This window comes from Cataglyphis hispanica, chromosome 2, assembly GCF_021464435.1.
Source record: "Cataglyphis hispanica isolate Lineage 1 chromosome 2, ULB_Chis1_1.0, whole genome shotgun sequence".
In the NCBI taxonomy this organism is placed as follows: Eukaryota; Metazoa; Arthropoda; class Insecta; order Hymenoptera; family Formicidae; genus Cataglyphis; species Cataglyphis hispanica.
Window position 1 is genome coordinate 13,572,512 of NC_065955.1, and position 15,505 is coordinate 13,588,016.

The 15,505-nt window shown below is 27.6% G+C and overlaps 2 protein-coding genes across 5 annotated transcripts; one reads left to right on the forward strand and one right to left on the reverse strand.

Moving 5' to 3' along the window:
* The first annotated feature begins 580 nt into the window (after window positions 1-580).
* Window positions 581-13,231, forward strand: LOC126858907 (nose resistant to fluoxetine protein 6-like). Of its 4 annotated transcripts, none has more exons than XM_050609594.1 (13): window positions 581-1,066; window positions 3,099-3,277; window positions 6,649-6,842; window positions 8,523-8,620; window positions 9,834-10,055; window positions 10,141-10,354; window positions 10,530-10,689; window positions 10,780-10,859; window positions 11,036-11,131; window positions 11,189-11,318; window positions 11,547-11,721; window positions 12,769-12,911; window positions 12,976-13,231. In XM_050609594.1, the coding sequence occupies exons 1-13, from the start codon at window positions 832-834 to the stop codon at window positions 13,105-13,107; spliced, it is 2,058 nt and encodes a 685-aa protein (XP_050465551.1). In that variant the 5' UTR covers window positions 581-831; the 3' UTR covers window positions 13,108-13,231. The 4 variants fall into 4 exon arrangements, with proteins under 4 accessions (XP_050465551.1, XP_050465552.1, XP_050465550.1 ...); XM_050609595.1 differs by having other exon boundaries at window positions 3,112-3,349; XM_050609593.1 differs by having other exon boundaries at window positions 3,099-3,349; window positions 12,976-13,229.
* A 949-nt stretch (window positions 13,232-14,180) lies between these two features.
* LOC126857081 (zinc finger protein interacting with ribonucleoprotein K-like) lies at window positions 14,181-15,236 on the reverse strand. The gene has a single exon (XM_050606196.1). The coding sequence runs from the start codon at window positions 15,234-15,236 to the stop codon at window positions 14,181-14,183; it is 1,056 nt and encodes a 351-aa protein (XP_050462153.1).
* Window positions 15,237-15,505: the final 269 nt, after the last annotated feature.

Genomic DNA, 15,505 nt, shown 5'->3' on the forward strand with positions numbered 1-15,505 from the left:
TTGACGAAAAAATAATTTGCGATTCTGGTTGATTCTGTGTACAAGAATGAATGGTTTATACAAAATTCACGATACTGATGTATAACAGCGATTGTTTAACGTTGCGCGTTGCGACAAAGTCCAATATATCTTACAACAAATATTATTCCCGATAACATTTTTCGAGCGTTAAATTCATTCGCTATAACACTTTTGCACATTGCATTTACTTTTAAACAAACAGATGCAAACAATACAAAACGATTTAATAGCGATTTTGCAATCTGTTGTTTCGTAATTAATCGTTAAACGAAATCTATCGAGGCGCGCTCTGCGATTCAAAATATCTCAATTGATCAGTCACAGATTACAGAATCTATTTAGATGTACTAATCGCATATACTCAGAGATATTGACTAATCGCTGCATCTAATATAAAGAATGTCATAGAGCCGGATAACCAAAAACCACAGGCTCGACCTCGAAACAGCTGACATCTCCCCCTCGCCTCCTCTCGGACCCCCCCGCCCATCAACCTCGCACTCACCCCCTTCTTCCCAAACCTCTCTCGCCATACTTACCATTAATTCTTCGCATTAACTGCGCTCTTGCGATAGAAGTGGAGAGATTTTACATAATTTTATACGTTGTCAATTAGTAGCTGAAATAAAACGGTTATGTTTCTATGTAGTCTACGCGCTTGAAACGGAACGGACTCTCAGCAAACTGTTCAGCGGAAGAGAGCGCTAGAAGAGGAAGCAATTTCGCAACTATTGCGTGTGCTGAATTTGGCCATTAAAATTTAATAATTAATTTAATAATTTAATAATTAAGGCCAAAAAATTTGGCATTATGTTATTTTACCGATTTGTGTTTATTATGTATTTTTATGTAAATTTTGATTTAGTTAGCGTTTTTGCACAGACTAACAAATCTGACGAGAATAAATACAAGAAAGTTATTAGTAATTTGCTGCCTGCTTATATTGTTGCTTTGAGAGCCGATCTTGTTAACTCAACTATATGCGGAAAAGAATTACGAGACTTCCGAGATGCCGTGGATCAACGAATATTGTGGAGCTTGAAAAGTAAGTAAAAGTTTGTTTGTTTAATCAACTTTATAAAAAAAATTTTAAAATTAGAAAAATTAATTAATAAATAACTTTTGGCGTTTACTCTGAATTGCGTTTATAAATTAATTATTTAATTACGTAAATTATAATTAAAATTAGTTAAATTCGTATCGCCTTTTCTTATCGCTGTTATAAAAGAAGTAAATTATTAATTAATGATTATTAGTAATTAGTTAATAGCTATGGTTAATTTTAATTAAAGAATTATATTGTAATAAATTAAGTTATGTATACGTACACGAGCAAAATTACTTGATTTTCCAGATATTTTCAAATTTATAAAACAATTGATTTATATTTATAGTATATTTAATATACTATAAACAATTTTGATTCATGTTTATAATATAGTATATTTAATATACAATATATCCCCAGATTTCCCACCAAAATTGTGCCAGTATACAAATTAAAATAAGAAAAAATATTATACAAACATATTTTTTTTTTGTTAGTTCGACGATGCACGTAAAAATACAATTACACTTTTTTTAATGAGATCGTATATATTTTTTGCATAAATAGATTCTCCTGAACATTTTATATTTAAAAGTACTAGATAAAATGTTTGAAAAAAAAATATTTAAAAAATATTTGAAATTCCTGTATGAGGCATATACTTTATTCAAGATGTTCAAATTTTTTATTGTTAGACAATAAATATTTTATGATTTAATTCTTGATGTTTTTTATTATAATATCAAGATGATATTTAAAGTATAAAACTTTTATTATTTTAATAGGATCAATTTTCAGTTTAGTCATTGATAGAATCATTATAAGTTAATATTTAAAATTTAATTTTTTATTATATTTTTAACATTTTATTTTACTGTTTTTTGTTTGTCGACGAAAAAAATTTGTATATAAATTCTATTTTGCTTCTTCATAAAGAAGACTTTGTTTTAGTGGCAAAATTTTTTTCCAGTTTTCTGTGCCAATAATGTTTAAAATGTTAAAAAGTCAAATTTGTTTTAAAAATGTTTGTATGTATGGATGTATGTACGAAATTGCGCAACTTTCAACTATTACAATTTTTGAGATATCGTGCTAATTTTTTTTTAATTAATAGAGTATCATTAAAAGATAGTTGGTATTATATTTGGTGAGAATCGATGAAAGGTTTTATTTTTTATAAAATTTTGAATTTTTTAAAAAAATGTTTGTACGCTCTGTAAATTTTGTGAATTTTGAGATATCTTCTTCTGTGAAGAACTCAAAATTGAAAAACCTGTTTGCTTTAAGGAGCTTAAGCTTTGTGAGCAAAATAAAATGACGAGAAAGCAATGTGCAAATTCCTAATTTATACAATTTTAATTTTTTTGTAATGTTACTAAGTCGTAAAATAGATCTTGAATTACTTAATAGTTTGATTACATATTGAAACTATCTTGTATATTTTATTACTTATATTATTATATATTGACATTTAAAGTAATGTTAATTTTTGCAAAAATATAAAATTAGTATAATTATTTAGAATTCTCTATTTAGAACACAATTTTATGATTAGTAAATAAAAACAATATAATACAAATTGTACATGTATTCAATAATCTCATTTCAATAATTTAATTCTCTCATCCGATTGCACCAATGTTATTTTGACTTGAAGCAAAACTTAAAATTATTGCCTTTTTATAATAATCAATATCATTTGACTTTTGGCTTTAAGTTGTAGATTACATTATCATCTACAACTTAAAGCCAAAAGTCAAATGATATTGATGATTAGTTAATTGATAGCCAAAGCTTAATGATGCCGATAACCGAAAGACATATGACGTTGATTATTTATTGCCAAAAGTTTTAAGTCTCGCTTAAAGCCAAAATAGCATTGATGCAACCGGATTTAAATAATGTGAGGTATTCAAAGATTACTTTTCAAATTTAATAATTAATGAAAACATTGATGATGGATTAACAATAAATAAAAATTATTGCTCAATATTCCTCCTTAAATAATTGCTTATTTTATATTTTTGAGTACTGGATTCTAGCGGTGGATTCAAACCAGGCTTTCTTTATGGAAATAATTACTGGCTGGGTAGTCGTAGTCAATGTCTTGATACGATGAATACAGTTCCTCTAGATATTGCAAAACGGCATATATTAAATAACACAATAATACATCGTGATCTACAAGAGGAATTTCCGCCTTTCGAAGTAAATTACTTTGTTGCTCATTTTAAACACAACAGTACTCTTCAATATCACACAAATTTTAACACTAATAAAGTAAGTTTTTTACATTTTTATAAAATAAGTTTTTCTCTAAAATTAAAATTCAGCAAAAGACGATCAGAGGCAAGTCCGATTTATGGAGTAAGTTTTATTTTGTATAAGACATTCTATAAGACAATCTATATAAAGGTGACAGAATATAAACGGTAAACGGACATTTCGGACCTTTTTTTGGCCATCTTCAGCGCAAAACAAATATTTAATTCACATAAGTTAACGGTCGCATGTTCTTAGTCAGTTACTAATGGTCGCAAAAAGAAATAAATAAATAAAATAATTGCATGGTTTTAGTAATTAAAAATAAATATATTAATTAATTAAAAGCACAAAATGATGAACATAATCACAAAATTAAAAGAAAAAGTAAATAATTAGAAAGTAGAAAAGTATATATAAATATAATAATAAGTAATAATAAATAAAAAACGGAGATCTCTCACATCATTACATACATTGTATATACTGTTAATATTCTATCTCCTTCATATAGAAAATCTTATACAAAATAAAACTTGTTGCGCTCCATAAACCGCGCTTGGCTCTGATCGCCTTTTTCTGAATTTTAATTTTAGTTTAATCTCGAGCGCCATATATATTTATATTAATTTTTCTCTTTCTCTCTCCTTCTCTCTCTCTTTTCCTCTCTCTTTCTCTCTTTCTTTACACTAAAATAGAAAAACTATTAAATTATAAATTAAATTAAAGCCAATGAACTTACATAGATTTTTTTAATTTTTATTTATATATATAAAATGATCCAGAACAACGTCTATGCGTCCTTAAAAAATCGTATTTCTGAATGAATTCTAAGACAATTATTCTTTACAAAAATTTTGTTTGAAACTCAGTTTTTAAATTATAAAAAGAAACAGCGCTTACGGGACTAAATTTAAAATTAAAAAAAAGAAATTTTTTATTATTCTTTACTTTTTACATATTTTTTATATTTGTTATATATATTTACTTTTTTTTATTATTTAAAATTTAAATAAATCCCCTCAAGTTCTGTTTAGTTAATTCATCTAAAACTTCTTCAACAGCCGACGTCAAATCTGTATAAAGATTCATAAGCGCCAATCCATTCAAGGTTCTTCGAAGTTGTGTTTCGTAAATAAATTTTTAAATATCTTAATATTGAAAATAATTTCTCATTTTCGTAATTTGAGATGGCTAAAGTAGCAAAAATACGCAAAATTGTAAAAATATGTTCGCAAATAATCGCATTACAATTATTTAAGGCATCTTCTACATTTTTTAACGGTCGTTTCAACATTTCCACTCTTTTCTACCAAATTTTATATTTATTTATTAATCATTCTATATGTTGCATTGCAAATCAATTTCATATGTTTTAAGAATATTTTCCAAAAGATGCAAATTATGCTGATCTAAAGGCAAAAGTCCTAATAGAAATTGAAAACTGGATAAAAGCTCTTCATGATTGAAAAACATTTCATTCATTTGCATAATAAAATAGTCGAGGATAAATATATTTGATTTGTAAGATTATCGGATTAGTTGATTTGCGGACAAGTCTGGAAAGTTTTATTTCAATTTCTCTGCATATCCATTAGCTTTTTCATACAAAATATCAAATTCAATATCGGTATTTTTTCGAATTTTGCTAACTCTTTGAGTTATAATTTTGTACGAAATTTCCTCATATAAATCCATTTTAAAACTTTATTAATATTTACAAAAATTGCTTGAAAAATTAAACATTCGATTAAGTGATAGAAGAGTTATTATAAATTCCATGTTTTTCACAGATGTTAACAAGCAAAATGTGGTAGAAGATGGTCTCAGTTCCAAGTAATTTTATTTTTTCTAACGATGATGAATATGTAATCAAAAAGCTTCATAAAATGCAGATCGAATCATGCATTTCTGACCATCTTGTTGCGCACAGTTGTTTCAAATTAAAATGTGTAGATTTTCGGTCTAAATCAGCTTTAATTTACTCTTGTAATAGCGAGTTTCGTTTCGGAGAATTAAAAAAGCAACATATTTTGCTAATAATTTCCATGCAATGTTTAATTTCTCTCATTTTACAAGAATCGGAAATTGCTAAATTTAGAACATGCATGTGCATTTGCTGTACAGTGTACATAATTTGCCAAAGGATATTTGTTTAAATTATGCATTTTAACTCTATTAAAATTTTCCACTTATAGAAGGAGCTATCCCTGTCCTAGAATTTTCAAACGATCAAAACCTAATTCCGTTTCTGTCAAAAGATTATTGGATAATTTTTCTTCCGTTAAATCGTGAATAGTGTAAAATTGTAAAAAAAGTTCTTCAATATTATAAATCTTCAATATTATAAATCTATTATAATCTTCATTAAAATAAAAAAAAAATACCCATTATCTATTATTTTTTAAATCAACTTTTTCAAAATAAATGAATTGCAGATTTCAATTATTTTATTTTGTGTGGCTTTAGAAGTGTATAAAATAGTTTTGGGTCTAAAATAAGTCACACTTCCTTATCATCTCTAGTTTTTAATCTTAAGAATGCTCTACAATTTTCCTCATTTTTTGTTCCGGATCTATTTGCGGATCAATTCTATCGTCATTTCGATGACCTCTTAAAGATAAGATTTCAGCTTCCTGTTTATCTTAAAGAAGGCAAATAGGAAGCTGAAATTGATGGAGAAGGAGAAGGAAAATTAGAAATTAAAGATAAAGAAGATTCTGAAGCTAATAATATTTTGTTTTGTTTTGACTTTTTCTTGAAAAAATCGACGATCGTATTTCCTTTCATTTTTGTTTACTCGACTCACTTAGCCTGTCTAGAATAATTAAAAATGAGTTATATATGCCTTTTTAAAAAGCTTTATCACAAACAGATATGCCGGAAAATAAATTTTGTAGATCAAAAAAATTTTTTTTTTTGTTTGACTGATAATAAATAATGGCTTTTTTTTATAAAGCCTTTAACGCTGTTGGACTATACTTGCGTCTCTTCGCTTGCCTTTCCACGATCTTCTTTTCGCTGACACGCTAACGTTAGTACTGTAGAGATGGGAGGCATGTATCGGTCGGAATTGAAGGAAGCAAGCGCGCAGAATCGAAGAACGGACGAAGCTCCTGAGAATTTGAATGACGGACGCCCGTGTCGACGAGACCTGCTTTATTTTATTTTAGTTACATTTTTTAAACGGATTCAGCAAAACTGATTTTTTTTTTTAATTTGCAAGGGGGGATTTTAATCCCAAACCCTTCCTTCCCAGGATCCGCCAGTGAATATATAATATATAACATGTACTTTAATAAAATATTTTGTTTTAGGACATAATTACGCTCGGCCTCTGTTTACCAGCATCATGTTCTATAAATGATCTAAGGTTAATTCTGGAAAAAATATCTTGCGACAGAATTTTCTTTATCAGTGACCTTTATTCCATGGATTTGAAATTGATCGAGATTAAAAATTTAAAAGACGATCAACAATGGTCATCTTATAATACGATATTTTTTATCTGGTATACTGAAGAAAGCAAAGAAAATATATAATTAATAATATATAGAGTGTTTTAAAAGTGAATCTCAATCGATTCAGAAATGATTGTGACCTAAAAAAAAAAAAAAAACAAAAAAGTTGGTATAAACATAGGTCCGGAAATCCTTTATTTTCAAGTTATCGCCGCGTTATTTTATGTTAAAATTTCAAATTATTTCGCTTTCGAATTTTTATGTTATAATTTAAAAAGTATTGTATTTGGCTAGGATTGATGAAGGAGTTTATTTTTTATAAAATTTTAAATTTTATAAAAAAATGTTCTAACTTTCAAATTTGGAGATATCGGTCTAAATTTTTTTATATGAATAAAATATCATCAAAAAATGGTTGACGTTTTTAATGAGAATTGATGAAAGAGTTCATTTTGTATAAAATTTTGAATTTGTCTAAAAAAAAGATGTGATTGCTTTAACTTCCGCAAATTTTGAAATATCGAGCTAAATATTTTCACATTAATAGAGTATCATTAAAGGATAGTTGGTATTAAAATTAATTAGAATTGCTGAAACAATTTATTTTTTATGAAATAAAATTATGAGGAAGCAATGTGTAAGTTTCTAATTTGCACAATTTTTTACTTATTTTTCTTATTTTTGTGTCCTTAATAAAATAATTTCAATTAATGTTCACTTTTAAAACATCTTGTATATCAAATAATAATTTACTAACAAATAATAATACATTACTTAAAAAAAAAATAAGGAACATTTATACGCTAAAAATTGGGCTATTTTCAAACCGCTTGAACTCCGCAAAAAATTATCGAATAAAAAATTAAAAAAATTTTAAAGCTTAAAATTTTAACGTTTAAACACGCTTTTGATAGTTTAAAAAATTTATGTCTTGCTTGTTCTGTACTGTAAAAAACGGATTGTTTTTTTATTACATATTTTTTTGATACTTATCAGCTCAATAAAAAAATTTTTTTTTTTTTAAGTTTAAGTCAAATTTCACAAACTACAACATTTTGCTTACACAACGCTTTTCTCTAAATTTTTGTATGTATTTATTAGGCCCGGTTACACGATTTTGAAAATAAACTAGTATTTCTTAAATATCCCTTTTTAAAGCACAAAATTGAGAAATAAAAAACTATCGATAATCCATTAAAGTCAAAACTTCGAACTTTTCAAATATTATTTTATAATGACATTACCAAGTATCGACATAATTTCTAAAAAATTCAAATTTAGTTTCAAAATAAAGTTACTCAGTCAAAAAAATTATAAAAAATAAAAAAAAAAACACTTTGTGGGCAAAATGTTGTACTTTATGAAACCAGACTTAAATTTTACAAGAGAAATTTTTTTATCAAGTTGCAAAGTATTAAATATACGTAATTTTAAGAACAAAACAATATGTTTCTTTTTAAAGCACAAGACAAGAAAAATAAAAATTTTAAGAAAACTGTGGAAAGCGCATTAAAATTGAAATTTTAAGCTTGAAAATGCTTTTTTATTTTTGTTTTTTGTTTATGATGATTTTTCGCGGGTTTCAACAGTTCAAAAACAGCCCGATTTTTAACATATAAAATAATGTTCTTTATTTTTTTTTTGAATAATGAGTTTTACAAGCAAACTTTTGTTTAACTTTCAAAGTTTTGAAATAATAAAGAGATATATTTTATATTTATTTTATTTAGTGTTTTAGGGCTTATTTTTTTCACAATGATAATTGGAACAATATACGATGTATTTGTGCATCACAAATATTTACTTTCAGAAGATAAAACTGTAGCTAGTAAGTATTAAATTAAAAACTTTTTACTTAATTTTTACTTAAAAACTTTTTGTATTTCAATAAGAAATTATTCATAATTTTGATTATGTATTATATATTATATTATACACATTTTTGAAAAATTATATTATGCTTTGTATATTATTAAAATAATATTCAACTTTTTTAAAAATCAATGTATTTTCAAATCGGATAATTTATTAAGGATGTACTTTAATAAAAATCAGTAAAAATTTATATATAAATTTATACAGAATCTCCTACTAAAAATTATCTTTGTCAACAAACAAAGAGGTATGCATTATTTTTTATAATAATATGAATATTTTAATATAAAAAATGTTACGTCCAAATTCTAGGAAGGATGAGTCTATTTATCAAACAACATTTATTTTGGAAAAATTTGAATGATTTTATCATTAACCAACAATCGTTACCGCTACTCCGCGAAAGGAAAGAATCGTGAAGCCAACAGGATGTAACAAAAAAGTTAGCGTTATTATTTGAATAAAATATAACGATGTATGATATAAATATTTTACATGTTATATGAGTTTTATCAACTTAAATATATTGCAAATATTGCGGGCGACCTCCATCTTTTCATTTTCAGATCTGCGATATGGCCAACTTCAGATTGAAAATTGTCTATATCGCAGGGTAGAAAATGAAAAGATAGACATCACCGATATTACAATTCGATAAAATTTATATAATACAATAACGTGACTTAATCTTTGATATACAAGTCAAAAGTTGCCCACATCGCAAATCAGAAAGTGAAAAAATAGACGTCACCTGCGATATTTCGAATCGATAAAATTTGTTTAATACGTAAAATATTTACATTATATCATTGTTGTATTTGTTTCAAATAACGCTACAATTTTTATCATAAATATCCATATTATTATAAAACAATTATCTATATTTTTCTCTTTGTTAACACAGATAGTTTTTAGAAACAACAATGTTCACAATAGATTTCAATTTGAACGATTTAATTTGATATATATTTGCTATGATTTATCTCTTTTAATTTAAAAGATAAAAAGTGGTGACCACTTTTGATTAGAATATTTTGTATATTAATAATCATTTCTGTGTATGCATATATTTTTTAATTCAATTTAAACAATGTTTCTTCTTCCAAGTTTTCTAAGCAAAATATATGTTGATTTTTATACAAATACTGAAAATTACTGCGATTTAGATGTAAGGAACAAATCCGAGGAAGTGGAAATAACACCATTGTCTACACGACAAAGTGGAATTGGAAAAATACTGATATGTTTTTCTGTATACACAAATACAAAAATAATATTTAGCACAAAATTGAATACTGACGAAATACCTACTATTCATGGTTTAAAATTTCTAACTATGAATTGGATAATTTTGATTCATATCATATTCTTCCAGCTGGATTATATCGGTAAGTAATTAAAAAGAGACTTATAAAATTAATACATATGTCTTGTGTATGTATGTGTATAACAAAGATTATTTTGTATATATAGACAATACAGCATTTATATGGAGAATAATCTTGAATCCCTTAATTCAAGTATTATGTAATGTAATCGTACCAGTAGATACCTTCTTCTTTTCAAGCGGATTTTTAGTAACTTATTTATATTTGAAAGATAAAATGGGCAAAGAAAAAACCAAATCAACTAATTACAAAGCAAAAATAAATGAATTTTTTATTCATATCATAAAAAGATTTATTCGGTACGTTTCTTATATTCGGTATCATTCTTATTATCTTTATTTATACAGGCAATAAACAAGAACAATGCATATCAAAACAATTTAGAAATAAAATTAAATATAATAATAATTCAATATAATAATTTTTTTTTATGTATATACTACATATTTATATCTCAAAACAATTTATTTTAAGGTTGACACCTGCGTATATGATAACGATAGGAATACTGCAATTAAATCGGTCTTGGTACAACAAGAATTCACAATTTTACGAAAGATCGTACGAAGTTTGCATGAAATATTGGTGGAGAAACCTTTTATACATAAATAATCTATTCGATCACAAGTCAATGGTATATAAATGTATTTAAAATAGTTTTAATTAGTTCAATATTGCTTAAAGAATATTAAAATTTTATTTTAAATTTTCTATTTTTTTATAGTGCATAAATTGGGGTTGGTATTTAGCCAATGACATGCAATATTTTATAATTGCTACTGCATTATTAATTTTGTCAACTATGTAAGTTGATCTCTCTCTCTCTCTCCCTCCCCTCTCTCTCTCTCTCTCACCCACTCTCTCTCTCTCTCTCTCTCTCTCTCTCTCTCTCTCTCTTTCTCTCTCTCTCTATCGATAATATTATAATCAGCACAATATATTGGGCATATATTCAAATAAATTTAAATTGCTAATTTTAGGTACTTTTACACGTCTATTGTCATATTGGGTGCACTTTTAATCGGCTCTATTATAATTACCGGTTATATTTCATATATTTATGAATATATTCCGACGTAAGTAATAAAAACATTTTGCTAATTATAATATTACTTAAATATTTTTTCTTACAGGCTGAATGAACAATGGAGACTTCTTCATGTCTTTTACTTCTCTCCATGGACCAGAATAGGACCATATATTATAGGCATAATTACAGGTTACATTGTGAGAAAACTAAATAAAAAATTGGCTTTAAAAAAAGTAAAGTATAATTTTTATATGACTTTTATGTAAAAAAATAAGCAATTATTAAACAATAATTAAAATATTTTAAAGTTTAAAATTAGTTGAACAGTTAAAAATTATTACAAAATACACATAATAGGTTATTTTATTAATTATTTATATATTAATTTACATATATTAATATATTTATATTTTAATTAAATATTTGTGAATTTTTATAATTTATGTACAATTTATTTTCAGAAAACTGTAATTTTCTGTTGGTGCCTTGGTAGCGCGTGTATTATTTTCGTATTGTTAGGCCTTTATAAGCAAAACGTATCTATTCTGTATGCTGCTGTCTATGTTGCATTAAGTAGAACACTTTGGGCCATAGGTATAGCATGGATTGTAATAGCATGTTTTACTAAGCATGGTGGTTAGTGAATTTATATAAAATATATATAGTAAATCTAATCACATACACACACTTACATATAAATTTATGTAAATAAGTTATAATATTATTATTAAATAATAATTATATTGTGTAATATTATTCCTGATTTGCATTCTTAATTAATTTATTTTTAATTTATATTTTTATAAACTTTGTTTTAATATTAGCATAACGCATAAAATAATTCTATAATTTTAGAAAATCTTATTTTTATCATCACACACACACACACATACACACACACACACACCCATACGCGCACACACCCATACGCACACACACGCACACGCACGCACGCGCACACACATTATATACAAGGTGTCCCAGACCATCCGTACACCCCTTTTAAAATGAAAATAAATGACTTTTATCAAAAATCGCGACATTTTTTAAGTAAATCAGGTATGCTTTTTCGAATGGTGATATTTTCAACTTTTGATTCCGACCGGAAATGCACCATCCGAATCAGAAGTTGAACTTTTTGGGGGAAACCTAGTACTTTTTATTACAGATTCGAATTGTACGTGAAAAAAAAGAAATTTTTGTATCAAACGTCTTTTTTAAAAGTGCCTCTGTCAACCTTAAAATTGACCTTGAAAGTAACTGATAAAATTATGAACTTAAAATGTTCCTGCGGCGCAACTAATGACAGGGATGTGTGTGTGTGTGCTATTTCAAGGTCAATTTTAAAAATGACAAAAGCAGTTTCAGAAAAAGCGTTTGATACAAAAGTTTCTTATTTTTTCACGTTTTCACAATTAAAATTTGTAATAAAAAGTATTATGTTCGTTACAAAAAATTCAACTTTCGGTTCGGATGGAGTATTTACAGTCGGAATTAAAAGTTGAAAATATTACCATTCGATAGAGCATATCAAATTTAACAAATGTTTGCGATTTTTGATTAAAGTCATTTTTATTTTAAAAGGGGTGTACGAGTAATCTGAGACACCCTGTATATATATATATATATATATATATATATATATATATATATATATATACAAATTATTTTATTATGTTACAGGTATTGTTAATCAATTATTATCGTCCAAAGTCTTTATCCCTTTTAGTAAACTTTCTTATTGTGTTTATCTCATACATCCCGTTGTTATACAATCGATTCGCTTGTCTAGTGAAACATCTGTTCATTTGGAATTATTGCCTATGGTAAATAAAAACTAAAATTTCGATACCAATAAAGAATCTTTTAACATTTGTTATCGATTTTTAGATTATCATGTCTGCAGGATACTTGGTGATTAGTTACGTTTGCGCTTACGTATTGGCTTTAATGGCAGAAATACCGTATATCTTGCTAATGCAAATGTTCCGTCAATCTTGCAATAACAAAAAATATATATAGCGCAGAGCGTAATTTTGCTTGTCAAATTATTAAAATATGTAATATCTAATATGTTATATTAAATATGTAATATAATATAATATGAAAATACATTACTGTAATTACATTACTAATAATTGTTTTTTTGTTTCATAAAAAATTCTAAAAATTTACCTTTTTAAAAAAAGATAAAAAAAGGCGTCAAGTACACCAAGTAACTTTTAAAATATTTAATATTTAATTTTACAAATATTGTATTTACAAATGTACAAATATTTAACTTTTTTTTTAATATTGAAAATAAATAAATTTTGGTAAATATGCATAAAGTAGGCAACCTCATGACTTTATCTTGACACATGTTATCGTTCTAAGTAACTTTGATCTTGAAATAAGTGGCAGTCGCGAGAACGGATATTTTGAACGCGGACGCCGGATGGTGTTTAGAATGCAACAGAAATGTCTTCTGTGCGTGATGCGGTTAACGAGCGTCTACTCCTCACCTATTTAAATATCACAATATCTTGATACTAAAGAATTAACGAATGCGATTTGAGATGTGATCAAATTGATCGCCGCGAGAATATGAACGCGATCGGATGCAAGACAATTCGGAACGTTTGAGACGAAAGCCTCCTGAGTACGCGACACGAGCGAGAATAAGCGAAAAGCAAGTTAGAACGATCGATGAATCTCGATTGGCTTGGATCGTTGTCGTAGGCAGACTAAATCGACCGCGGAAACTCGCGCTCTGCCGATGGGAATAACAAGGTTTTTCGATATCAAACGTTCTGGAACCAGGTTTGTCACGGTTTTTCACTATAAGAATAACGCGATCACGCACCGAGCGGGTGACTGCGACGCTATTTGTTCTCTCTTGTGTTTTGATTTTTGAGATAATCGTTTGAATATAACGGCGACGTTCGCCGTTAACATTTAGACACGAGTTTTAATGATTCAATTTTGAATCCTATGAAAATGAAACATAAGAATGTATTATGGATTAATCCAGCTATTATGAACGAATTTAATTATTCTCATTGTCAGACGGCAAATTGTCATCAATGCGGCAAAACAATATTCCGAATTGATATTTAACTATCTGACGTTTTTTTATCTTGTTGCTGCGTAGCAGAAGCTGTCCATTCTTGCATAAACTCCTGGATTATTTTTTTAATGGATATTACAGGTAACGGTTGCAATGGTCCAGGATGACGCTTTCTATGATTATTGAGTACTATCCTTTGTGCGAAAGTTTGATCGCATATGTCGCAGATATACGGTCTCTTGCCGGTGTGAATCATTATGTGCTGTTCTTGTGCCGTCTTTTTATAAAAAGTGTGGCCGCAGACTGGACAAGAGAACGGTCGAATACCCTGATGGATTTTCAAATGAAGAGTTAAGTCCCTCGTCTGACCAAAGATCTTGCCGCAAGTGGGACAGACGACTTCCCTTTTCCGTTGGTGCCAGATTAGATGCTGGTCCAGATTCTTTTGTGAGGTCATACCGCGTTTGCATATCTTGCACTCGTAAGCCGGCTTGTAATGACGATATCTCAGGTGCGCTTTCATGGCACGCGTGGTATTACATGTATGTCCGCAAATGCTACAAACGTTCGACGATTCGCCAGTATGCACATAATTCATATGTCGTTTCAAATCGCTTTTAAGCTTAAAAAGCTTCTTACACACCATACAGTTATATTTGAAACCGCTACTGTGCTTGCGTATGAAGTGATCCTTTATGATGCATTTATTGTTACTCTTGAACTCGCAAATACTGCAGGGATAAGATGGAAATTCGTGAATCTCCTTGATATGATGCATCAGATCTCGCTTGAAACTAAAACTCTGGCAACAAGTTTGACACTGGTACATGTGCTGCTTTATGTGTTTTATCAGAATGAATTTCTTGTTAAAGCGTTCACCACATATGTCACATTTCAAGAAGAGCTCGGATTTTGTCTTGTCGATTTTATTCTGATTGGAATTTTGCTTCGTCGCATCTTTCTTCGTATAATTCTCCTCTTTCGGCATCTTACTTTTTTTAGTAGCATGTTTAAGCATAGATGGTAACAAATCATACTCTGGCATGCATTCTATACTTTCGATGCCCGAATTAGTGATGTCCACGATATTTAGAGCGTCCATGATTAAATCGCTGAAACATAAATTACGATCAAATTAAATTTTATTACGGACAACTCATAATTTACCGCTGAAAAATATTTAATATTTAATCTACAAATTGAATGCAAAAAATATAAAAATATCATTCGCTTAAATTAATTCGTGAATATCACAATTTACATAACGTAAAATATTTTTAAATGCAATGTTCTAATACATTAACAAAAATTAAATGACTAAATAAAGTATGTGGTACACGGTACGATTTTTCATACTAGATCGCATGCGAG